Source organism: Corticium candelabrum, chromosome 5 (genome assembly GCF_963422355.1).
Source record: "Corticium candelabrum chromosome 5, ooCorCand1.1, whole genome shotgun sequence".
In the NCBI taxonomy this organism is placed as follows: Eukaryota; Metazoa; Porifera; class Homoscleromorpha; order Homosclerophorida; family Plakinidae; genus Corticium; species Corticium candelabrum.
Window position 1 is genome coordinate 7,972,965 of NC_085089.1, and position 25,707 is coordinate 7,998,671.

Below are 25,707 nucleotides of genomic sequence, written 5' to 3' on the forward strand. Positions count from 1 at the left end.
ACCGCAGCCACGTTCGTACACAGTTGGCACCATATTGCAAAAGGTCGCTTTGCGCAACACGTATGCTCATTTAAACGCAACTCGTTACAACCAGGACAAGCCAGATAGACAATTAGACACATTTATCACAAATCTACTCAAGAGACGAAATGGCATTACCATGTACTCATAAAAACACTTCCCAGTCTTTGTATGTACAGTCAGTTCAAATAGCCAGAACGATGCACCCAATTCAATTGAACCGTCCATCACAAATCCGGCTACAGAGCTACAGTGACTACTCTATGAATAATGAGGGCATTACAACCAAAATAGTGGAGTACACAAGGGAAGTATCGACTATCCAGAATATACAAACCAAAGTCCCAAAAAATGCCCAAGTAGAGGGTTACCAATAAGCGACTATATTCGGAAGTAGATTGCCCTAAATACTCCCAATCATTTCTCAGCAGCTGATGACAAGTGGTCAGTTGCTGGTTGATATTTATCCAGCGTCTCCTTGGTCCTATAGTCGCCAGGAAGGAATGACTTTCGCCGAATTAGATCGACACCCGGTTTCTTCTCAGACTTCTTGTGTACCTGAAATGAAGTCTTCAAACGTTTACAATGGCCTGGCAATCTACACATTTCGTCGTTACCATTTCGTTTATCTGCAATGGATCCACCAGCTCGTCATCATCCTCTGCAGCTGACCCGGCTGCTTCTACCGGTGCACACTTTTCTACTTCTCTAATTCCATTGAAGAGAGAGACCTGCAAGACAAATCATGTACGCCAACCACCAACCAACATCAACAGTCGTCACCACGTGTGGATTGCTTGACGCCATTTCTAGCATCTTCTGCCACGCTTGCTGGTGCTGCAACTGCCTTTGATGTTCTCTACACGTCACAGTCAAAGTCAATGCTCATACTGTGTGTACGTCTGAATGTGTCGACCGTACGTTTCTTTCTCTGTCTTGAATCTTGCGGTACACTCATCAAAGAGTTTCTGGTTCATCTCCATGAGTAACTTCAGAGCATTATATATCAAGCCGTGGATAGTTCTAATCAAACGCAAATCAAAAACCATCAGCAACATGTCAGTATAAACAATTGCCGTCAATAGTATAGTAAACTGAAATCTAAGTTGAAAGAAAGTCTGACATAACACCACCCCCTCTTAGTGTATCAATGGTATTAACAATTATAGGTAATAACAAATCTATGATGTTGAGTAACACTACTATTGCAAGGAACAGAATCCTTATTACCAATTGACAATCTCATTTGCCCAAGAGATGAATGCTCTATTACCCATTAATGCACACTTTGTGATATTAACATTCATGTTGTTGTTTCCCTCATACTTAAATTACAACACTGAAACACAATCCTGTTTACCATGGATTCCACACAGCAAGAGTTGAATACTGTCTAGTGACTAAATACCTACATTAGCCCATTCCCGACTCTCATATGACTATGTAGGATACTAAACAAGCCCATCACATGAATGACCTACTTGTTCCAGTGTGATTTCGAGTTCTTGTAGAGAGCACCAAACATAATGGGTAACACTCTGTCGGAGTTGTCATTGATTAGACTTGTAATGTACTCATTGTTCCAATAATACAGAGCCCTTTCTGCAACCTTTACACCACACACAAAAACATTTACACAAAATGATAACATCAGGACATTAGAGCAAGGGGCCAACCTGGAAGTGAGGACTGGAAACGCATCGTGCTAGCCGTTTGAAAAGGGGATCCATCACTTTTACAAACTCACTTGGTTCAATTACGTCTAAAATTTCTTCCAATTCATTCAAAAACATGACCTACATGTCACAGCAAACATAATGAACAAAACGCTCCACTGTAAATAAAAATAAAATAACAACACAAAGATATGAAAGACAACAAGAGTGCAGGAGGTCGTACATGTACAGGGAACTGCTCATCACTGCAGCACCCATTACGATCAATTTTGTAATTCACCAAGGCACAAACGAGCATAATCAGTAAAATTGCCATTAAATTCATGATAAGAGTCTATAGATTACAAACAACAAAACGCAACACCCAAAGGTTAGACACTATAATACAATTCTTGCTACCAGTTCGGTATGACAAAGAGAAATCGTTCCTATGCACACATCACGTTGAAGTGTACTTTCTTTTGCGTACACTCCAAACATGATGGCTACGGTTAAAACTACCTGCTTCCACAGTTTTCGTTCATCATATTACAACATCATATTATAGTTACCTCGTTTCATATGATACTGTAGCTGCTGCAAGCATAGCACGAAACCCAGATAATCTACCATTATATAGACAAACAATAAACAAACAATAAACACACACACACACACACACACACACACACACACACACACACAATACAGTCACCGGCGCACATTCAACCAACCTCCTTTGGACTGTGCGTTTTCGGCCAAAACTTGAGCAACCCTTTCACAACCTAACGACACAACACAACTCAGATTCCAAGCACAATAACCACTCGGTCAACTCACCGGTCCCGTCAAAGACGAGTCCTTCTCGAGGAACTGAACAACACAGTACGCCAACTGAGGATGATATAAACTAAGAGACTTCACTTTGTGCAGGGGAATGAGAACGCGCAGTAAAAAAGCCTTGTGCTCCTCCTTCAGCGGTAGAGCAAAGCCATTGATAATGCTCCCCAAAATTTCTAATAATTCAGCCACACCGTTGTGCCTCTCGGTCTCATAAATAAATCTGCAGAGACAAATGAAAACGAACGAAACAAAAAAAACAATAAACAGTCTTACGAATAGAAAATGTTGTTGATTTGCTTGCGTATATACGCTCTCAGTCCGAGAAATTTGCCATATATCCGGTGGAGTGTCGTCTTCAAGAAGTCCCGCTCCCGAGGATCCTCCGTATCAAACAGTTCCAACAGATGCAATACAAACTTTGCATCGATGTGCTTCTTGGCCGTGTTCGGTTGAAAATCGGGTGACTCGAGAAAACGAAGAAAAAACTCGTACACTAATTGAAGGTGGGGCCAGGCAGCTTCTAGAGTCGGTTCATCTTCCTCTGGATCAAATTCGGCACCGAGCGGGTTAGATGGAGGTGGCAAAGTTCGAAATGTGTTTTTAGCAAACTGAAAGACACAATCAAAACATTGATATGTGATAGATTTTGTTATAGTGCCAATCTAATTTACATGACACACAAGATGATCCATACTACAGCAGCAGTACTACATTTTCTGACAACTTTGCAACTACATCAAAAGTCATCAGTAGTTCTTTACTACAATGTCATAGTCCTTACAACTTGACACAAGTACACGTGCAGTCAAGTACATGTGCCGTCAAGTACACGTGCAGTCTCAGTTATCAACGTCACCACTGTTGCCACAATAGTTTAAAACAAGAAACGTCGATAATATATGTATTTAATGGAGGGTTTTGTTGACACTGGTAGGGGATTATTTTTCGCTTAGTGGCAAAACAACAAGAGCTTACTTTAGAGTCTTCTAAATTCAGACAACAAAAAAATGTGCTGCATTTCAATGTCATGTTGTACACGTGTACCAGTGTAAAGACAGGACACCTGATGATATGATAAATGATATCTAATCGAGATCACTCTCTTCAGAAGCAGTGACAGTGCCACTGGTGTGTGTGTGTGTGTGTGTGTGTGTGTGTGTGTGTGTGTGTGTGTGTGTGTGTGTGTGTGTGAGTGTGTCGCTCTCGAGACAGTTTGAGACAGTTTTAGCAAAATAGACGCAAATTGCTGATTGTTTTGCTTCTAAAAATGACAGCAACAAACGAAAAAGTGACATATAGTAATTATAAGGTTGCATGAAATGCTTGAATCCCAACTCAACACAGCAAGAGCAGAATCTTGATCCTACACTGTGGACTATCACTAAATCTATCAGTTTTGTGAAAACTAACCTACATAAACCTCAAACCACACCCTTCCTGATTCCCTAGGAGACCTACCTAGCCAACGTCTAAAACTTTGCAAATAGGTGGATATAAACCAACACTTGCAAAGTATTGCAAACGGGAAATGAGTTGTAACTACGGTAGAAAAACTATTTTCGCACTCTAAACTCATCTACTAGTATTCTTGTCCTACTCGGACGTGCACATTCCAGAGATGGATGAAATAACAGCGCACTGAATGATTCCAGTCAATCCTCAAATGACAAACAAACTACACGTACTCACCATAGCCACGGCTTCGGGGTAGACAGGCTCCGTGATTACACCACGCTGGTGCGTCACATAATCAACCAGCTCGTTGAGGGCTGCCCGTTTGATTTCCTTCCACTTCAAGTCACTCAGTGGGTCGGAGAGAAAATCGAAGATAACAAAACACTGCTGCAGCTTTTGCACAAAGAGACCCTCCCGCTCCGAAGGTGCCGCATCTAGGCGAAGTAATAAGCAAGCAAGAAGAGCATCAACTTGTCTGTTTGATGGCACGTGGTAGTGGCAAGGCGTTACCTTTCAGCGCTGGAAGCTTCTGCAGTTCGCGCTTCTCGCTGACTCGAAAACGGCTCGAGCCACGGCCGCCCTTGTCCTTCCGCAAATTGGGAAGCGAGTATTTGATCTTGTTCACCTGCGTCGGCGGCGGATTCGGCGAAGAATGATGCTTCGTGGCACGCGACGCCTGCAAACAGAGGAGATCTCATATTCACGTTGTGGGGGGCTTATTGTGCTCTCGTCGCATATATATCCTCTACTACCTCGTCTGATGGTCCATCAGCGTCTGCTTTTGGCGCTGCCTTGCTTGCAGTCGCTGCTTTCCCTCCAGATTGCTACAACAGTCGCCATCTTTACTCGGCACACCCACAACAGCGTCTCTTGACGGCTATTGAGCGTTTCAAGAGGACTATACGTGTTCGATTGTACACTTACTTTGTCCTTCTTTCCGCCCTTCGGCATCTTTCCCAATGCTCGTCAAACGTCTACTCAAAAGACTACAGTCGTGCACCTTTTTGCTCTGTTCGTTGATTCGTCCACCTCTATCACGTGACAATGTCTTAAAAATCCCGGACCAGTTAAAAACAGAGAGAGCCATGTGTACATAACTTTTCCTCGGAGTCTACACAGACAACAGAGTACCGTAATAGACTCTTAGTTTAACATATCTCTAATAAATACAGTAAAAGAAGGTCAGAATATTGTCATCTCTGCTATCTGCCGGATCAATTGCTACTAAGCTAAACCATACATTCATTTCTGACATGATTGCATCATCAAACTAAAGTACTGTATACTACTTTCTTCATAGCTGCACTTATCACTTCAAATGATGTACCTTTTGTTGCAAATATAAAGTAGAGTGTAGTTCGGTAAATGGCAAAAAGCATCGCTAATAGTGATCTGAACGAGATGAATGAATTTTCATGTGTGCACTTCGACTCTTCACCTTAGGAAACACTCGACCACAAACTTTACATTTGAATTCAGGTTTTCCATCAGTCGTCGGTGTTGACCGCCCTCCAGACACCCGTTTCCCGTTTCCACTCTTTCCTGCAGGAGAATTGGAAAGATCTTGCAGATTTGAAGGCATCATGCCAGTAGCTAAATGAGCAAAATTTCCTTGCACTCCCATCATCTGAGGATCATTTAGTGCACCCGAAATTGATAATGGCAAGAATGATGGATGAGCATGGGTAGAAGTTAATCCAATGAAAGAAGGTATAGTGGCGTAGTTTGGTAAGATTGGTGCCACTACAGCAGTCTTTTCATCGACGACATGCCCAAAGCGTTGACCACCGGCAACTGTTTCATTCCCTGCCTCCTCGTCATCCCACTCAATCCTTTGATGTGATGGTGAAGGAGTAAGACTAGCTGTTCCACTTCTTGGATCCCTCAAGCCTCTCTGCCTCTGTTTTTCATCTCGTCGAGCTCGTCGTGTCTCAATACGATAAACAAAACTACACATACCAAAAGAATTCTCAACTACTAAATGGAAGATTTAGAAGCTTGGCCTACTTTCCGCCATGAATTCGAATGTGCCCATTCAGCCCTTGTCTTGTTGGAAATGCCTATATTAAAATACAGATATATGGTTGATCAACTTAATTAATGTAGACAAATACGTAAAACATAATAAACACAAGTGACATACTGCATCACAGGCTGGAAATTCACATTCAAATGGAGGACCAGTATTGAACTCTTCCTCAGAATCAACCTGGAACACAAACGTTGTCATGTCAGTCAGTGTTTCTGGAATAGACAATAGCAACCAAAACACATCCTGAAAAACCTGTGAAACAAGGACAAAGCAACAAACAACGGCCAAAGAGGCAAACAAATAAACTGACAAATAGACATACATACATACATACATACATACAGACAGACAGACAGACAGACAGACAGATACACAGACAGGCAAACAAACAATCAGACAGACAAGTTATACACAGTAAAGTAGCCTTGAACATATTCAATAACCTACCATCTCACTGCACTCATTACCTCTAGACTGTCTCTCCTCGTTCGGCCTCGATATTCATTGTTACAGTACTTCTTCCAGAAGTAATAATACTCTATTATTTCCTTCACCGTTTTCTTTCCCTCCAACTAACAAAATCTCCCATTACAAAAAATCCTTTTAAAAAGATCGACAGCACCTACAGCCTTATAAATAAGTCTAAATTGTTTGCCATGTTCTCGCCACGCTTTCTTGAAAACTTGTCTGTCAGACCGCATCCACCGTGAAGAACCTATTATAATAACAACACACCATTGTCTCACATCAAACAACTGAAAGAAATTATTGTCTAAATATTAGCAACTAAAAGCTAGAAACTCATCAATGCCACAATGGTCTAGTTGCCAAAGTGCAAAAAGCATTGGCAACAGCAGGCTATATATCTACATTTGCAAAGTGGTAACAAACCTGGATAACGATAGTTTTCCATTGGATGATCGGCTGGAAGTGGTGATTTACCACTCAAAAGTACCTTTACGGAGGCCTTGATGTTGCCTTTGCACCAATAGAGAATGTGATGAGCAAATTCTTTGTTAGATCCTGAAAATGGAACAAGACCAGAACGAGACAGTTCGAAGTATGTGTCCACTGCAAAAGATGGTAGTTATTTGTGAAACGTTAGATACAATTATGGTTGCCGCTTACGTTCTCTTGATTTTATACGACCGTTGTTCATCGGCGACCAGACTTTAGTTGCTCGATGCCTTGTTTTCAAAGCATTACGTCGAGATACTTCATCTGAAAAACAAACAATGACAACAGAGTCATCAATAAATAATATCAATCGTACAAAATGTTGAACATAACACATACAGTTGGTCAACACAGGCTGGAATATCAGTAAACATGAAGAAAGACAGTCAAGTAGAAGTTAAAACAACACAACTGCACGGTACATGCAGATACGATACAAATAACCAAATGCTCATTGACAATACAGATGACATATTACTCTCACCTGCTAGTGGTGGTACCTCTGCCTGGAACTGTGCACCAATATTGATTTTCCTACACAACATACAGTGCATTTCAACTCTAAAATATCGCATATACGAAACCTCACGGTGTCAGTGTTATCTCTTGTTCCTGACCTCCCTGATCAGTACCTGTACCGTAAACAAAGAGAAATGTAGTCAAACTACTAGGAGATATAAGTCAAGTTCAAGCACAAGAAAGTACAAAAATATAAGAGACCCTGTCCAAGATAACTCAGATCAAACTTTGTTCCCAATGAAATCAGATAAGACAACATGCGCTGTGAATATTGTTGGCTGTTCTAGCTCTATCCCGAACTACAGATATTTTGACATACAGATTGCATCTGCCATCACTAAAACAGCAAGTTTATACACAATCGAGCTATCCTGCAATTAAATTAACTGACTGCTCATTTATATAATGATCATGACTCCACATATATATGAATTCTAAGAGTCTGTCAAGAAATCGTTATAGTGTGTAGTGTGTTAGTCTTATACATATTGTGTGTTCCCTTTCTCTCTTTGTATGTCTAATTATTATAAACAAGACATACTACTCACTAATTCGTCTTGGCATCCATGGAATATTGAACTTTGAACTACCAGGTGTAATTGCAGAATGTGGTGTTATGACGGGAGTTCCCAGCAAGCTCATACGTGGGCTCTTCAACGGAGATCCCAATAATCCAACAGTAATATGTGGGCTAAGAATAGGAGGTGGAGTGTATGGAGGTGGAGTTGTTGGATGAACTACTTCTGCATCATCGTTGCTGAAAACACTTGATTCCCTCTGTTCACTTGGAATTTTCAAGACAAGATTTTCTGGTCGCTTTCGTTTACGAGCTGAACTGCCATCAGAGAGTGAAGGTGTGGGAGACAAGACGTTTCCATCTCCTTCTGGTCTACTAGGTGAACTGACAGCAGATGACGATCCACTGTCAGAGCCCGAATACATCTGTTGAGTATTGACTGCCTTGGAATCATCAACTACAAAACTATCATCTTCTGACGAAACCAGACAAAACTCATCATACGATGAACCATGACTTCTTTCACTAGGACTTTGTTCAACAAGCATTGGCTGCTCAGAAAACCGAACTTCCTGACCTTTAGTTGAGTGCCTCTTCTTTTGTCTGGTGCTGTTAGCATCGTTGCCCACCTCACTGGCTAACTCGCGTTCTTTTGTCACCTCAACAGCTTTCAGAAGTGCACTAAAAGGAGTTGCAGAGTCTTCAACTGGACTTTGTTTCGTAACTGGCACAACAGATGAAATATTGGTTAAAGTCTTGTGACCTTCATACCCTCCGTGAAGACGCATGTGACCATTCAACGACTTCACGTTCTTAAAGAAACGTTCACAAATGGGACACTGGACTTGCACAACAGAAGAACCACTAGAACAAAACACAATAATTCATTTAATTAAAATTACACACAAAAAATTAAGTATCATGTCAAACCTTGATGTTGATTTGATTGCTATCTTTGAAGTTGAGTTAAACACATCATCTTCTTTCTTTTGTCCAACACTCCCATCCGCAATGGCAGAGCTGCCAACTGGTCGCTGAACATGGACAGGGCTTACATAGTTCATTCCAGAAGTCAATCCATGCAACGGACTAGACACGGCAGCTTGATGCATAAAACCAGCCAGCATTTGTTGAAAGAGATAAGGAGAACCGGCCATACCTAAAGCTGCTGCCGCTGCTGCGGCTGGCCAGTTATTAACATTAAAGATCGGTGAGGGAGGTGGAGGAGCAGCAGCCATCAGAACAGCAAGCAGTTGAGCATCGGTTGGCTGAGCTGGAGCAGCAAGAGGAGGACGTGGTTGCAATAAAGACTCATTAGCTCCAAGAGGGTATTGGTATCTTGATGTAGGAAGAGTAGGAGATACATAACTTGGAGGAAATGGTGCCACGTTGAATGCTGGTGTAGACGAACCACTTGCTGATGAAGAAAACGTCCACTGACCTGGTAAGCTCACCGGTGCTGTCAATCCATGACTTGCCACAGGCTGTTGTATGATGCTCTTCACATCTAATCCTACTCCAACTCCAGCAGGAAAAAGTTCACCTGGTTTTGCTGCCTGTTCCTCTTGTTTCTTTTTTGCCATAGCAGCAAGATAACTCTGATAAGCTTCACTAGCAGTATCATGTGGATACACAGGTGGCAGGGTTATTGGTTGACTCGATGACAGTCTGTTTGTACCATGCCCTTCGACTTGTGGAATATTTGATAAACTTGAACTATAAGATGGAACCGAGGTAGCTCTAAGAGTAAAATTGCTTGAAATTGTGGGCTGTACAACGCTAATTAAAAGAGGTGGTTTGTTTCCCAAATACTTGTTTGCAGCTTGGGAGACAGAAGGTACAGAAGACATTGCTATTTCATTCCACTGTTTACTGGCATGTTGTTCGTCTGCAACAGTTGTGGGAAATTGAGTCATGCCGGAAGAAGCAATATTAGCTGATGAAATAGCACCGGAAACTGTTCTGTCAGAAAATAGAGATGTAGTGGAAGAGGCAGACGAGTGAATGGTAGACTCAGGCAAAGACTGAACAGGAAAACCACTGACTGCCTGACTGTCACTTGAAACAGGCTGATTATCGACACTGACAGGCATCTCAGTGCCACCACTTCTCATCTGAGTCTCCTCCACATTTTGATTTGCATCAGTTGTTGCACCAAGTTGAGATTCATCATTGGCATGGTGATTCTCCAGGTGTCGACGTAGTGACCGATTATCACAGTAGCTCTTTGAACAACTTTCATATGTGCATCTATATGGCTTTTTTTCACGATGGGTCAATGCATGGCTGTTCCTATAAGAGAAGAAGTAATGATCAAACAGTGACATGAACTAGAACTAAATTATGTAATACAGATGATCTTGTCGTTTGAATCCTCTTCCACAGACATGGCAAATGAACTTCCTCTCTTCACTGTGTGTAAGCTTGTGTTTTGCCAAACCACTGGCTGAACTGAACGTTCTGCTGCAAACATCACATTGATTCTGGCCAGAACTCTTTGATAACAAACTTTCTGGAGCATTCAAAGTGCCACTAACTTTAGCCTTTTTTGGTGAGGGCTCGAGCTCTTTTGATGTATCAGCTTGTGAATGGTGCCGCTTGGGCGCCTCAGAGCTGGATGGGTTCTGTGTGTTTGCCTCCTTCAGATTAGATGCCACACCCTGTCCTTGTATTCCCTGCTCCATCACACCAGCATGTAGCAGGTGAGAAGCAACTTCTGTAGACACGCCAAACGCTTGCAGCGTCGTCAACATTTGCAGTACACTGCACGGATCGGCATTCCTGTACAGTGTCTCCATGATTTCGGTCGGTATGACATGAGTTCCCTGACCACTCACTCCAGCTAACGCTTGAGATAAATAAGCCGCACTGGGAGGAGCGCTCATATTAGATGACGTCGTCCGAGCAGCTTGAGCATTGGCAATCGCGTACTGCGACTGCTGCGAAATATCGGATTCTGATTGGACGTTGCTTTTCTGACTTTTTCCCGCTCCTTGCCTTCCAGACGAAACGGCACGCCCTGTCGACTGCACACTTCCGGCACCGTCTTTTTCTTCCCGATTGCCGGACGCCGATCCAGTGCTCTGCGCCGTCTTGCTTCTCGTACCCTTAGCAGTCTGTCTTGTCGGCGACGTGGTGATTGATGTGCGGGCGCGGTCAGAGGCCAGAGGTGGTGCCTGTTCAGGAGAGCTTTGGCTCAGCCTCCTACTTGCTCCCCTCGTCATGTGCAGCACCTCAGACGTCGGATTAGGAGACGTAATATAGCTAGATCGACCGACCGACGCTTTTGGGCTTCTTGTCCGTGTCTGTTGTAGCGTTTTTGCCTCGTCGTCTAACGACGCAGGGTTGGCTTGCAGGGCGGAAGTGTCGCCAGCTCGTTGAATGCTGCCACTCTCTTTCAGAAGCTCGGACCCGTTCTGATCTCTCATCTGCGTCGCACTAACAATACTCATCATAAAGTCATTCAACGGCTGCACTTTGCGTGCGCAAGTCACTTCTGCTGCTTGCGTCGTATCGAAATGAAAAGTTCTCGACCGTCGTCGTCGTTCTCCAAACTCCGTTTCGTCGTTTCTCACACCCGTCGACAAACAGCAACCTGCAATATTACAGTACACGCTGCAAAACGCCCGCTGAGTCACTCACGCAGGTCACCACTTCCGAACTAAGTGACGTCATACGGGCTACCGTCATTCATCACTCCCCTTATTCGAGCAGCCCACCCAATCAGCACCCTGCTCCAAACTCCACATTGCGAACCATTACGAGAGTACAATCTCGGAAATGCATAAGCGACGTGCAAGTTTGTAAACGTGCAGCCGTCGCCACGAAGCGATCTATCGCGACAGCGAAGAAAACAACGTTGCATTCCGGCACCACCCTAACCGCAAACGTCCGCTCCACAAAGGCAGCGTTTGTTGTGCATCTGGACAGTTATTCGGCATTCCAACGCGACCTGGTCACCAAAATCCTACCACCGCCACTAGAAACAAGCCGCTCGATGCCTAAAACAGCAACCAGACTCTTTGTCCCAGGCGCCCGCCCCACCATAGCCTGATTCGAGGCCGCAGCCAAGTGTGAGGTAACGCAACGCAGCTCTGAGCGCTCGCAAGGTACAAAAACGCGTCTTCGCTATATTTTCGATTTTTCCGCGAGTCGATTGGGTTCCAGTTTCTTTCATGACGGGCTTTTCTCGACGCCGCGTTGCGCTCTTGCAGCACGAGCAGAGGTGCAAGACTGCAGCTGCAACGTACAGCTTACCGTTGCGTCGTTTTCCTGTCGCTAAGATGCTGTGTTGCTTGCTCGCAGTTTCTCGAGCTGCAAATTTCGGTCGAGTCCCCTCTTGACTTGCTGACGACAGACCAGATTGAAACCGTGCAGCAATAAGAAATTCTCCCCACCAGTAATTAAGTTTGTGATGTCACAATCGAATTGCTAGCGACGAGTCCCGTATGTGTGCGGCTTTCAGCAGGGTTACATGCAAGCGGGGAGATATTCTGCTCACTCCGTTTCAACATGCATGCGTAAACGATCATACAAATATATCAGTGTGTCAACTATTTTGGTTAAATAAAGTTGCATATGAGAAATTGTAATAGATGTACATATTTCAAGCAAATAATCGATGAACCACCACTGGTCTAAACACCACACCACTGCAATATACAGACTGATCTGTCTCTCTTCTAACATCTGTTAACTGTAGTTATACAATCGTCTGCAATATCAATAGATCTACCATTCTAGAGTATCCTGTCTCTCTTCTGGTCTAGTCTCCATAGAAATCTATTATGTCATTGCTCCTGCAGTGATTTCAGCCTCTCTTGACCGAGCTGTTCAATGCAACCCCACACTCTCTCCCGCTCCTTCCGTTCCTTAACTTCTCTGCAAATACAAACGTAGAAATATGACTGATGCCATACAAGCAGCATTGACACACACGCACACACACACACACACACACACACACACACACACACACACACACACACACACACACACACACACTCAAGAGACACAACCCAAGTGAATGGAACATCAAGAAACAAACAAGCAAGCAAGCGTGAGTGCAAAAAAGCAACCTTTGACAATCTGCTTTGTATGAGTTTGTAAGTTCATCAAACAGTTTTGAGTTCATCTGCATAAACGTTTTTAGAACATTGTATACCAAGGAGACTATACTTCTATAACACAAAACCAATCACATTACAAGACGCTTTACAACCTTGTCGTTGTCTTCTTACTTGTTCCAATGATTCTTCGAAATTGTGTACAGAGCTTTAAACATGATTGGAAGAACAGTATCCAAATTGTCTTCAATCAGACTCATCACATACTCATTATTCCAAAAATACAATGCCCTTTCGGCTACCTGAAAAGAGTAGTACGATTTATACCACTGCAATACCATGTCTCATAAAACTACAATTACTTCATCAAACAACTCAAGTAGGGTAATCCGGGGCAACTCCGTGAATATCTAACCCTGTTCGAGCGTGAAGCGTCTTACCTCCGGTTTAGGGTTTGAATCTCTTCTACTATTAGTAAACTACTTGACGTAGGATTATGAGTTCCATAGCAAGTCAATTGCTACTTGAATGAACATCCGGGACGGCGAAGCTACAGCAACAAAAACGCCTCCTACACCGCACAGCAACTTCCTAGGGTACAGCGAAAGATCTAATAGGTATGCCTTATTTGTCACTACCACGATAGATGCAGTAAAGAAACATACTCAAGCAAGCAATAGTTACAACCATTCGTAAGTCGTAAGTTGCCAGAACCAAACTCTGTCACGAAGTTGCCCCACCCACAAGATTAGCAGCGTCGACGAAAGTCCCAAATTATCTCAAGAACGATTAAGATTTCAGAAATGGTCACCCACATGCTGATTGGCAGAAGGCTACTGCTCCATACGGTAGTAAGATCAAGCAACTACAACACTCCTACGTAGCAATATACGGGCATGTATCAAATCACTCACGGAGTTACCCCGGTTACCCTATACTAATTTATTAAGAATACATAATCAAAGAGTCAAGCACCGCCGTAGTGAGTATAAAGCAAACAGCAATTAAACAGTTGAAAGTACTCCAGTCTCAGCTCAACATCAATGGTAAGTTGGGGTGATGCTCAAAGTGGCAAAGCATAAGATGGTTTGTTCATAGACGTCTACAGGTTAATTAACAAATATACAAATGAAACTAATGTGGAACAGGTCTTCAAACGGATGCCATCACTTACATAAGAGATTCAGAAAGAGATATTAGAAAGAAATAAAAATGCTATATTAGTATCTCCGGTCACATTGCTGAGATGCAATGACATTTTCCAAAACCTAGCATGCCCAGCTACACTTCAGTTTGAGTCTGTATGGACTATGGGTTGTAATATAAAACATAACCTACCTGGAAGTGAGTGCTTGATACACATCTGGACAGTTGCTTGAAAACGGGTTCTCGAATATGGAGAAACTGATGAGGCTGTGTGACATCGAGTACCTCCTCCAGCTCACCCAAAAACATCACCTAATACATAACAACACACAAACATGTTCCTTTAGCAACAATATTGAATGAACAGTTCAGTTTCCTAATTACTAGTTTATTCACAAACAAAGTAATGAGTGCTATACAGTTTACTGCTTATCAACTAGCTTGACATGTGTGCGCAAACTACTGTTGGATGTGTGCAGGCCTAGCGTTTCCACATGTATCTCCCAAATGTACGTTTTACAACCTACAAAATATGGAACCATGATCCATCTGTGTAGCAAATGCTATAATTCTAAATCCCATAAAGCCTTCACTACAACACTAAAAACAAAGGTAAGAGAAAGAATATGCACTTTCACTCATTCCTTCCACACATTGAAAACCAAATAATGTAACTGCCTGTGATCAAGCAATTCGTCGTAATAACTATGTCACCATGCAGATATGTCCAAATGTCACGATGTTGCCAAATTTGGCGACAAACAAAAGCAACGAAGTCATTGGTCCCCAACGTCAGATCCCTTCAAAATAAAATTCTGCAAAACTCACTGTGTTCTACTAGATGGTCACTTTGGTAATGCCTAGTCTTAACTGTTTATGTCCGGTTACAGTGCTGCTATGTAACAAGATGTAACATCTAATTTAGGCTAATTATAACCCATGATGATGAATGCTCCACTCAAGAAATACAGCTGTAGCATCAGTTATAGCCGGAAGTTTACTTCATCACTAAGAAATGTTGTGATACAAATATCATGTAACCAGTATAAAGACACTAAACTACATATAGTAAGATTTTAAAATATCTTTACATCTGAGCTACTTTGGCATTGATGGGTCACTCTGTTGCCAATATTCAGTCATCATTCGGGCAACAAAAATTTACAGTTAGACACACTTGACAGGGTATCATGCATACTTCACTGTTGCTTCTGTCAGTCTGCTTAACAATAAGCTTTATAACATCATGTTATCCAAAAGCTGTTCTACTGTCAGTGCTGTCAAACCATTTCAGACTTATGATTAACTAAGGTCTAAAACTGAATGTAGCAAACTGAAACAACAGTTCACTCAATTAGAGAACAGCTCTGGAACAGTCAGAGTGGTACTGACTGTTACGAGCTAGATTTAGGTGTAGTAACAATGAACTTCCTGTGAAAATGAAATCAGTATGAGTAGTATAAACAAAGCAACAGTCACTGCAAAGCACCAACAATCCCAGTAAGTGCAAACATGCAAATCACAAATAGCCCTAGGATAAGGGGGTGAAATTAAATAAGACACCACATAACCACACAAATCTCTAAAGATCAATACACATACTGTAGACAAAACGGCAAAGTGAAAGAAAAATCCCAAAAAGAAAGTAAGAAAGTAAAGCAGCAGAATCATATCAACACAAATTACTTTGAGACATTATGTCTCGCTTTGCAATGTTCTGCACACTAAAGCAAGCTTTAGTCCTAATTAAGTAGGTAGGTACACTGACTTACATTTCACCATAAACTCACTAACTGACAAAATATCTACCAACTTGACACAGTTCACCCATTCCATCAACATAACTGCACAGCTTACCTCTTTCATACTGTTCGTTTTTGGCCAGTACTTCAACAAACCGTTCACAACCTAGCAACACCAGATGGTTGGTAACATCACATCAAGTAAACACACGAGAGATCTTAAATAGTAACTCACCGGTGTGGACAAGTTGCAGTCTTTCTCCAAGAACTGGACTATACAGTATGCAAGCTAACAAGACAAAACAGAAACACAATTAGTCAGCAGACATATCTTATTAGTTCATCTAACTAAAGAGAACCTGTGGGTGGTATCTATGAAGAGCTCTCGGCTTATGCATGGGCATTAGTACTTTCATCAGAAACTGTTTATGTTCCATTTTGAGAGGTATGGCAAATCCATTGATAATGCTGTGAAGATAAGGCATATGTGTGAGTAAGAATCAAAACTTTGTTTAATAGATAATACCTTCCCAGTATTTCCAGTAGTTCACCAATGCCATTAAAATCTTCTGTCTCATATACATATCTACAAATTCCTCACCAGTCAGTCACTAGATTGTAGTATTATAATACACACACACATACCTTAGAAAGAGGTGTCTAATTTGTTTTCGTATGTAAGGACGAAGCCCCAAGAACTTACCATATATCCGATGTAAGATTGTCTTTAGTAAGTCTCTTTCACGAGGATCCTCACTGTTGAACAGCTCCAACAACTGATAGCAAACAAATCAAAGGATTAAACATTTAGCACACAGATGTGCAAGAAACATCAATGAAATCTAGCCTATTCAGACACCTACCTCAAGGACAAATTTCTGATCAATGTGCTTCTTGGCAATGGCTGCCTGGAAGTCGCCTGACTCAAGAAATCGCAACAAAAACTCGTAAACCAGCTGAAAGAATTCCAAAAATCACATTCCTTCAGACTGTGACATCCCACAATGTAAAAGCATGCAGTACCTGTAAATGAGGCCAAGATTCTTCTAAAAGAGGCTCTTCTTCCTCTGCATCAAAGTCGGCTGGTCGTTCACCAGCTGGAAGTGGCCGAAAGATATTATGGGCAATCTATCAGACATCAAATTTGCTCATGATGCACTCCATACCCTAGCTTGTCCATCATTGTAGCAAACTTACCATATCTACAATCGGATGATACATTGCAGCAGTAAGAACGTTACGTCCCTTCATAAGAAAGTCAAGAATTTCACTGAGACATGATCGTTTCACCTCCTTCTCCTTTAAGTTTGATAATGGATCATCGAAATTGAACATCACACGACATTGCTCCAATTTCCGAAGAAATAAATGCTCTTGCTGGTCTGAAGGTGTGTCTACAAGAAGAGGTAGATAAGATTGACAAAGGACAACACTTTCTCTTCTGTGTTTGGCAGATTGACTTGGTTTGATTAGAGAAGACACACATGGAGGTGAATGACTATGTGTGGAAGGATAACATGGAGACGATTTGGAAGATACGAAACATGAAGCTCCATTTGAAGAAGTTCTAGATGGAGGAGGCCTCTTTGGAGGAGCCCTCCTCGAAGGAACTCTAGCTGGAGAACACTTAATTGAAGACGATATCCTCGGAGATTGCCTAGGTGGAGGAGCCTTGTCGAAACACCTTGCAGGCAGCATGTCTTGCTTGAGCTTATTGAACTGAAGTGATACAATTTAAAATGTCGAGATGTGATGAAGGAGTGGGACTCAGTCGTTGCAAAGATAGGCTTAGCAACAAAGAACGCCAAATAGCAAACAGACAATTAACTGACTGTCAGATAGTCAACAGGCAGTTTTATACTAAGTTCTTGCTACACTACAATTCCACTTCCTTTCTTCATACTGCTTCCTTTCTCAAAGCCTAACCACCTCTTTCTCATACATCACATTACCTATCTGGGGGCGTCTACTTACGTATGGCATATGGTATGGCAGTCAAAGTAATACCTAGATGAAGTCTTAGAAAGTTGTGTGCCAACACTCATTAAAGACCAAGAAGCAAAACGAAGGGTTTCTTTTACGTAGTGACAACGCAATGGAGCTCTAGGCGATTTAGTAATCAGACGAAGTATGCAACCATTCAAGTACTCATCGAGATCACACAACCAAACATCAATCAAAACCCATCCCTAGTAGCTAGACAACGTCGACTACAACATTGCTATGCCTACAATTACATATGTCGAGATGTCTCTACCTAGGTGTAGAGACTACGCCTAGTCAACGATGTAGCATCCGAAAACCTAGAGTAAAACGGCGCGGAGGATGAGGGTTCTACATACTGGTTCTTGTCACACTGTGTGTAATATTGTTGGCAGAAATTCGGCTACGGTCATACTGCTATTAATTAATAAACCAGAGAGCATTCCCAAACGAGGCCACTACATATCATTGGCGCAAGACATATTATGTAAGAAATTTCCTTTGACATAGTTTTTGGTCTCCTGTACCGGATGTAGCAACATCCCTTACACATTGCCAGCCCACGCGCGATAAGACACAAACTTGTAGACAACATGCAAACTCGCGTACGGTCAGGAAACACACGGAAACAGCATTACAAGGGTCACACGGAAAAGCGCGTACACCTTTGAATTGTGGCAACGGCTCCAACTCGATGTGGTTTGCCGCACGAAAACGTGATGAACCACGGCTAGAGCGTCTGTTTCGTACAGCTCCAACTATTAGGCCGTCTCTCGCTCTCAAGTCTACCGATTCTCCAGGCAGATTGTGCAAGGGCATCTTCTTCTACAGAAAAGGTTCACTTCAATTGGATGACAACAGAAACAACTAAGAAGAGAATGCGGCACAAGGGGGCTTACGTCGGTATCCATTGACCTCGATAAACTTTACCGCTTTGAAACGTGAAAGGGAGATGGTAAAGAAAGAGAAGGGATTTGTTTGGCCACTACGACGGTTTCATTGTGTGTAAGCATTGGAGAGGCGATCTCCCGGATGACAAACCAAGTCTGTTCTGGATCGTGACACATCGAGACGGGCTGCTGCGCGAGCATGCCGGCCAGAAAACGAAATGCCAAAGCAGTGGTGCAAATTGGACACCCAACCAGTCGAGCCGTTAGTCGAAGTGGGCGTGGAAAGGGAGGAAGATTGCGAGTTCGAGCTGATATTGCTTTTGTCGCTCTAGTAGGCAGCGCTTTCGTCGTTGCCTACGTCATAGCAAGCAACCCTCTAGGCAATGGTGATGCCGTTGTACCTTATATTGTAGATGGACAAGTTAGTGTGAAGGAGTGGACACTTGACTTGCCATTTGCTGAGACAGTGGCTGCAGCAGGAGAGGCCGTCGTACTGAGACACACCGTTGTGGAAAAGTGGAGAGCACGAAACGTCTGGAAACCATCGTACCTGAGCCAGAAAATAAAACAACTTGATGGAATTTATGAAAATGATAATCGCTGGTTTGGACCTTATTATGACATCAGAAAACCTTTAGTTAATCTAACGAAACGTGTGAACTCGTATTCCACCAACTTGTCTATGAGTGGAGTTGAATTGTTTAGGAGGATATTGTCTAATGAGAGTAAAGATTTTGTGTACTTTAGTGGTGAAATAGAGAGACTTGGATCTTGGGCTATAGATGACCTTCTTCCACTCGATGAATTTATAAGTCTTAACCCTCAATCGACATCTATTAATGTATGGATTGGGCAACCTCGTGTTATTGCTCACTGTCACTATGATGGATATCATAACATGTATGTCCAACTGTTTGGCAAAAAGAAGTTCACTCTATTTCGACCATCTCAATGGTCATTCATCTATCCATACCCATTTCTGCATCCCAGCCATGCACAGAGCCAAGTCAACCTTAGTGATACTGATCTAGATCGGTTTCCACAAGTGCAAAAAGCACATGCTGTTGAAGCAGTGATAGGTCCTGGTGATGTCTTGTACATACCACCACTCTGGTTTCACTACGTTGAAGCACTTGAAGCAAGGTGGTTACTTTCCATTTGATTAATTTGGAAATTTACCAATATATTGTCTTTTACTGGCAGCATATCTGTAAATGTCTGGACCGACTCAGCACAGACGCTTCAAGTTCAGAAAATGTATCAAACTCCAGTTCCTCTATTTGATGGAATCTCATCAGAGAAGAAGGACCTTCAAGTGCTTGCATTGGTCATCATAATTAAGAAACTCATAAATGAAACACACACGAGGAAGGTAAAGTTGTTACTGATTGTGTTCTGTGCATATTTATTTATGTTACAGCATGGATGTATACAGTTGGTATGGAGTTATTATGGAAAGTGGGTGGCTAAGTGCAAGATGTAACACATTGTTTTATTGCAGCTAACCAACAGCCCAGAAACCTTTTTGAGCAATCTGTATGACATTCGCTACTACAATCTTGTAGTCTCTGGAGTTTTGCCAAGAACAGGATGGTCACATGAGAATAAATCTGTCTGTTCTTTACTTCAAAGTTTAATGTCTGACCTGCAGACTGTTTTGAAAGATGCAGATTCATTGCAGAAGTACTTTCGTTACATTAGAACTAGTGTTGAACTTCTTCCAACTGAAACACGAGAAGTGTGGCTGGGTAACTTGGTAGAGAGCTTGCTAGAATCTGTGGTAACTGCACCATTTGTGGCCCAAGTATTGAGTGAGTCTTTGGAATGTCTTCACAGATTCTAAATGAAGTGTTTGCAAACACAAGACTTCACATCATCATCAATTTTTAAAGATTATAATTCCGATCGGATGTACTCGACTGTACATATCAAGTACTTATTTGTTTTGTGTTCTCTTGAGGACCCGTTTAATTTATTGTTCAAACTGTCAAAAAATAAAATATGTAGAGACTGTAATGAAATTAGAAAAAACTTAGCTACCAGTGTGTCTGTCTTTTTACTTGTTTATTGAATTCTTTCTACATGAGATACAGACATTGCGCTTGTGTTGCACTTTGGTTGTACATACAGTGTAACACATGTACACTTCCGTGGTCAAATATTCAGTCAGTCAAACATTCAACAGGTTATACAAAAACAGTCACCTGTTTACATTCCCCTTTTCTTTGTTGCATGAAGAAACTCATTGTACAACATGAACACACCCGGATCATAATATTTGCAGAACTTGTTTGAGGGCATCTTAACACCTTGCAGATTAAGAAATTTGGATCAAAGTTAACGACCACTATATTTTCCAATGACTGTTTAAATGTTTCACAGAACTAGGCATGAAAACAAAAATGATATATCCAAACAATGTGTTGTCTTTGTCAATGAAAACGAGACTTCTAGTGATCAGCAACAAGTAGACAAAACAACAGAACAGTCTTACATGGACAGCACAAACACATATGTCCCAGAGCCAGCCTGGAACACTACTTCTCCTTCACCTGCTTTGGCAGAACCAATACCCGCTTCAGCAGTAAAATGGCCTTCCTTCCAAATGGTATGCCCCATCTCAGTGATGGTTACTACACTAGGATCATTACCAAGAGTTGGTACATGGATCTCAGCATCACTATTGACTGGTATTGTAACTTCTTGCGAGAACATTGCTCCTCCCTTACATGAAGCTTGAACAACAAGATGTTTCAATACATCAGTGCAAGGATCCCCTCCAAAGTGGTCATTTGTAGCTGTAATTGTACACTGAGACTTGCCCATACAGTCCTTCATTACTGTAGCGACAGAGTTATTTGAGCTGCAGTTGAACATCTGAAAGTCACCACATGAACCGTTGGGTGTACCAAATGAGGCAAAATTGATGTGATCAATGACACCACCAGGAGGACACACTAGTATTGCGTTCTTGTTTTCATCAGCAGTGGCACAAATCATGCTGCCCATCTGTGACCAGGAAGAACGGATCTCACCACGTATTGAACCCAATGTGGCATCAACAGCCATCAGTGTTGTATCTGACACAGAAATATGTGGACTAAATCATGCATGCGCATTATAGTTTTTTGCTTACTAGCAGTGAGTCTTGGTTGAATGCGTAGATGTTGATATCCGTTTGTTCCTTCCACCATGTTGATACCAGCAATCGCCTGGTAATACCATGGACCTTGCCCTCCAAACATGATGTGATTGCGAGAACTGACTCCATGGAACTGAGTCCCTACCCAGCTTTCCCAGAGTGTCGTTGCTCCCTGCACCACCATCCAACCCCAGCTTGGTTCGGTTTTCTGTGATGCAACTTTGAGAGCAAGATCAAATTGGCCATGATCAGTCAGTGCAGGAAGCAAAAATTTTGTTCCAACAATACCTAATCATATACAAAATATTAATTAATATTAATATGAGTACATCTATTATGAAAATTATTCAACTGACCAGTGTTGAGGTGATCATTTATGCTGTTGGTATACTTCACCAAGTTGTTAACTACACCTTGCACATCCGCTTCGGGCACTAGTCCCAGAACTAGCGGCATGGAATGTGTTGTTTGCCCGCTGATACTGCCGTCAGAATATGATTTGGTCGAAGGATTATAAAACACTTTATTGAAGCTTTCCTTAGCAGTGTCTAACAACAAGTACGATTGCCAACAGTGATTAAAACAAAATGTTTATGACTCACCTGCTTCCTTCTTGTACATTTCAGAGTCTGCAGTCATATTGAGCATTTCTGCAAACCACGCAACTAACTCCAGTTGTTGGATGAAGTAGCTTGATGAAACAAGAGGACTAGCATAACCACACCCTGTGCCTTCTTTTGCAACAGAGCACCAGTCACCATAACGACTGGCTGTAAGCAGACCAGATTTAGAATCAACACGAGATCGAAGGTTGTCGAGATGGGCTTTTACTCCCTCGTAGTGTTGTTCAATAATCTGATGGTCATCTAATTTATAACGAAATCACATTGTCAAACATTGTTGGAACAATGCTGCAAGAATATGGCCGTATAATACCATAGTAATGATACATCCAGTATGTGATAAGTGTGTAAGCAACACCCCATGCAGGATCTGCTGGTAGTCCACCATGATGATACCATGGAACACAATCAGGAACTGCTCCATCCCCTTTATTTTCTTTCGCTACAAACAGTTGAGTGTCACGAATGTCTCTTAAAAACTTTGTGTAGGTTGATGCCATGTCGAAATTATGGATGGTAAACTCTGCAGAGAGCTGAGCATCACCCAACCAACCTCGACGTTCTCGCTGAGGACAGTCAGTTGGGATACTACAAGTACAAAAATATTTACATCTGAACTGTGTTTGCCTCTGTATGAATTGTTCTTTGGTCTATTTGTTTATCCCGCAGTTTGATTTTATCCTCTTTCATTTGCCTGTCTGACTAGCCTTAGTTTGTGGACCCAGGTCTATCAGATCGACCGTTTGTCTGTGCTACCTGTCTGCCACACAATCATCTTAGCCAGTGGAAACGACTCCACTTTTAGAATGTAAGGTACTTCTGTATATATTCTTTGATACCTTATGAAATTTGAAAGACTAGCAAATCGCGTGATATGTTGAACTCCATTGAGAATGTCGTGATCCTTACTGAATACAATACTACTCTCTTCATTCACATCAGTGTGGACGAAATGTGCCACCAATGAGAGATAATTAGGCGTTCCGGGAAAGCCAGTAACTTGGACATAACGAAAGCCATAATAGGTAAAACGAGGTTCAAACTCAATGGAGTATTCATCACCACCAAAGATGTAGCTGCAATTGCATGGACTGTATTACAGATAGTAGGCATATGTACAACATAGTGTATGGTACATTACACGGTCAGTTCCGGAGAGTTGTGATAGCGATGTTGAACAAATCCATTTTCAAACATCATCTCGGCATGCAGCAATGTAATGTTTGTGCCTGCAGGACCTGACTGATCCAAACGTAATGTACAAAATCCAGCCTTCATACACACATTAATATGACAGTGTATATGCCAAGATTCCAAAGAAATAATCAAACCATGTTTTGTCCAAAATCATACACAAAAGTGCCTGGTGCAGGCTCAGAGATGGACAAAGCAGTGTATGTGTTCACTTTCTTTGCATGAGGCATCATGTGTGCTGACAGATTTCCTGTTGGTGAGTTCTTCAATGCTGTTGCATTAGCCCAGTGACTGTCATCATAACTCTATAACAATAGTACAGAAACTAGTACACATATCTAGCTGCTACTGTATATTCTTGTCATTTCTACACAGCTTTCATTGACCCCTATAGCTATCTACTACTCACTTTTTGCTACCAGTGTCAGTGTGTTGACCTTACTCCTAACTTAGGCTTCATGCATTGCTGTGTCAGTTGTGTACATGACATCCATTTAGCAAGAGGGACATGTGCGTGTAGACACATTACTGATACTGCTATTCGATAAAACAGAAGATACATTACGACTGTTGATTGCTCAATCAGAAACACATACTTGATGGAATATACAGGAGGTTTTAGCTTTTAAAGAAAATATTACTGTAATTTCTTATATAAGGTTTAGCTAGTACCTAATCATTATTTGAGTAACAGTATGCTTTTAGCACTGGGTGCAATTGTGTACTGCCCTTAATTCAGCCGAGCATAAAGAAGTTTTGACTGCACAGCTCCTGAGTTTCCCTCTCTAAGCAATAGACTATGTATACAATCATGTATGTGCACATTTCAAGCAGTGTGCATTTTCTCGTTCGACTGATATGGCATGCAGCAATGGATAGTTTCCAGTAAGTGAAAAATTGCAGAGTGTAATTTATATACAAAACCTCTTACAGGCATATCCCATCTTGGAGTAGCCATGGTTGAGTTATATATTTCTCCGACGTAAATATCATCTTCAACAATAGGTCCAGCAGTCTGCTTCCATGAGTCTGTGTCGGTCTTTACAGGAAAGCCTCCTCCACCTTCAAAGTTGAGAAACATAATGCAGCGAAGTGCTCGACCTCCTACATTGACAGTAGGCTGAGCATACCAACCTAATATAAATCAATGGAAACGTGATTGCCTTAACTTAATAAATCAATTGATTATATTAAATCTACCATGTCCAAGTGTGACTGACAGTGCATTTTGACCAACATGAATTAAGTCGGTCACATCATGAGCATCATACAGCAGCCTGTATTCGAACGTTGTGAACGGTCCCAAGACGTGGTCGCCAACCCGTTGACCGTTAATTTTCGCCTGATAGTAGCCGAGACCGATTATGTACAGGAAAGCAGCTACTACTGGCTGGTCAACTGCAAACTCCGTTCGAAGTTGATTTCCTTTCTCTCCATCCAGCCAGTCTGCAAACACCCAGCCTTCGTCTCCAGCCATGAGTCCGGTTTGAAAGTAGGCCATCTCACTGGTTGGTGATTGTTGTCCAGACGAATCCCAATATGTAACAGTCCAGAAGTAGCGCGTCACTCTCGTTAACTTCGGTCCTCCATACACAGCATTCGTACTCCTGTTGGTAGCCACCTTTCCAGAATCCCAGAACATCTCTCCTGGCTCTCGCGGTTGAGTTCTGTTGGAATGATAGACAACAACTCGGCAAGCTGTTTGCTTCTGTCCGCGTTCGGTGTGGTCAAGAGCCCACGAAAAACGAGGATTTTCCACGTCAATAGCAATAGAGTTTTCAAGGTATTCGACACGCAATCGAAATGGCGCAAGAGGAAGGGACACGGTCCCTGCAAAGAGACTCATAAGAGCGAAGAGCAGAAGCATCATTTGCAGCTCACAAGCACCGCCTACTCACACTCACATATGCACACCTCCTAGT

General features: G+C 42.1%; 5 protein-coding genes across 7 annotated transcripts; 1 reads left to right on the forward strand and 4 right to left on the reverse strand.

The window, feature by feature from the left end:
* Window positions 1-34: 34 nt before the first annotated feature.
* LOC134180159 (serine/threonine-protein phosphatase 2A 56 kDa regulatory subunit gamma isoform-like) lies at window positions 35-5,007 on the reverse strand. 2 transcript variants are annotated; one of them, XM_062647252.1, is made up of 13 exons: window positions 4,899-5,007; window positions 4,727-4,798; window positions 4,485-4,650; window positions 4,209-4,408; window positions 2,793-3,127; window positions 2,517-2,739; window positions 2,411-2,461; window positions 1,698-1,817; window positions 1,503-1,630; window positions 943-1,044; window positions 808-880; window positions 639-752; window positions 35-579 (listed from the first exon to the last, which is right to left on the reverse strand). In XM_062647252.1, the coding sequence occupies exons 1-13, from the start codon at window positions 4,923-4,925 to the stop codon at window positions 439-441; spliced, it is 1,752 nt and encodes a 583-aa protein (XP_062503236.1). In that variant the 5' UTR covers window positions 4,926-5,007; the 3' UTR covers window positions 35-438. The 2 variants fall into 2 exon arrangements, with proteins under 2 accessions (XP_062503236.1, XP_062503235.1); XM_062647251.1 differs by having other exon boundaries at window positions 805-880.
* Window positions 4,970-12,377, reverse strand: LOC134180158 (uncharacterized). The gene is made up of 13 exons (XM_062647250.1): window positions 12,257-12,377; window positions 10,352-11,594; window positions 8,930-10,291; window positions 8,031-8,863; window positions 7,553-7,595; window positions 7,448-7,497; window positions 7,135-7,227; window positions 6,898-7,077; window positions 6,633-6,721; window positions 6,474-6,578; window positions 6,118-6,183; window positions 5,982-6,034; window positions 4,970-5,923 (listed from the first exon to the last, which is right to left on the reverse strand). The coding sequence occupies exons 2-13, from the start codon at window positions 11,452-11,454 to the stop codon at window positions 5,356-5,358; spliced, it is 4,545 nt and encodes a 1,514-aa protein (XP_062503234.1). The 5' UTR covers window positions 11,455-11,594; window positions 12,257-12,377; the 3' UTR covers window positions 4,970-5,355.
* Window positions 12,378-12,603: 226 nt separating this feature from the next.
* On the reverse strand, window positions 12,604-18,969 carry LOC134179796 (serine/threonine-protein phosphatase 2A 56 kDa regulatory subunit epsilon isoform-like). Of its 2 annotated transcripts, XM_062646754.1 has the most exons (14): window positions 18,836-18,969; window positions 18,602-18,761; window positions 17,151-17,347; window positions 16,977-17,081; window positions 16,817-16,909; window positions 16,599-16,729; window positions 16,480-16,539; window positions 16,313-16,421; window positions 16,189-16,242; window positions 16,069-16,119; window positions 14,400-14,523; window positions 13,240-13,363; window positions 13,078-13,179; window positions 12,604-12,880 (listed from the first exon to the last, which is right to left on the reverse strand). In XM_062646754.1, exons 1-14 carry the CDS (start codon window positions 18,845-18,847, stop codon window positions 12,790-12,792), a joined length of 1,413 nt encoding a protein of 470 aa, XP_062502738.1. In that variant the 5' UTR covers window positions 18,848-18,969; the 3' UTR covers window positions 12,604-12,789. The 2 variants fall into 2 exon arrangements, with proteins under 2 accessions (XP_062502738.1, XP_062502737.1); XM_062646753.1 differs by lacking the exons at window positions 18,602-18,761; window positions 18,836-18,969 and having other exon boundaries at window positions 17,151-18,594.
* Window positions 18,970-19,007: 38 nt separating this feature from the next.
* On the forward strand, window positions 19,008-21,015 carry LOC134179798 (uncharacterized). The gene is made up of 3 exons (XM_062646755.1): window positions 19,008-19,969; window positions 20,030-20,198; window positions 20,328-21,015. The coding sequence occupies exons 1-3, from the start codon at window positions 19,026-19,028 to the stop codon at window positions 20,667-20,669; spliced, it is 1,455 nt and encodes a 484-aa protein (XP_062502739.1). The 5' UTR covers window positions 19,008-19,025; the 3' UTR covers window positions 20,670-21,015.
* Window positions 21,016-21,151: 136 nt separating this feature from the next.
* On the reverse strand, window positions 21,152-25,696 carry LOC134179795 (alpha-L-rhamnosidase-like). The gene is made up of 10 exons (XM_062646752.1): window positions 24,986-25,696; window positions 24,717-24,919; window positions 23,923-24,090; window positions 23,733-23,863; window positions 23,431-23,667; window positions 22,905-23,179; window positions 22,571-22,834; window positions 22,325-22,516; window positions 21,963-22,256; window positions 21,152-21,906 (listed from the first exon to the last, which is right to left on the reverse strand). The coding sequence occupies exons 1-10, from the start codon at window positions 25,653-25,655 to the stop codon at window positions 21,317-21,319; spliced, it is 3,024 nt and encodes a 1,007-aa protein (XP_062502736.1). The 5' UTR covers window positions 25,656-25,696; the 3' UTR covers window positions 21,152-21,316.
* Between the last annotated feature and the right edge of the window lie 11 nt (window positions 25,697-25,707).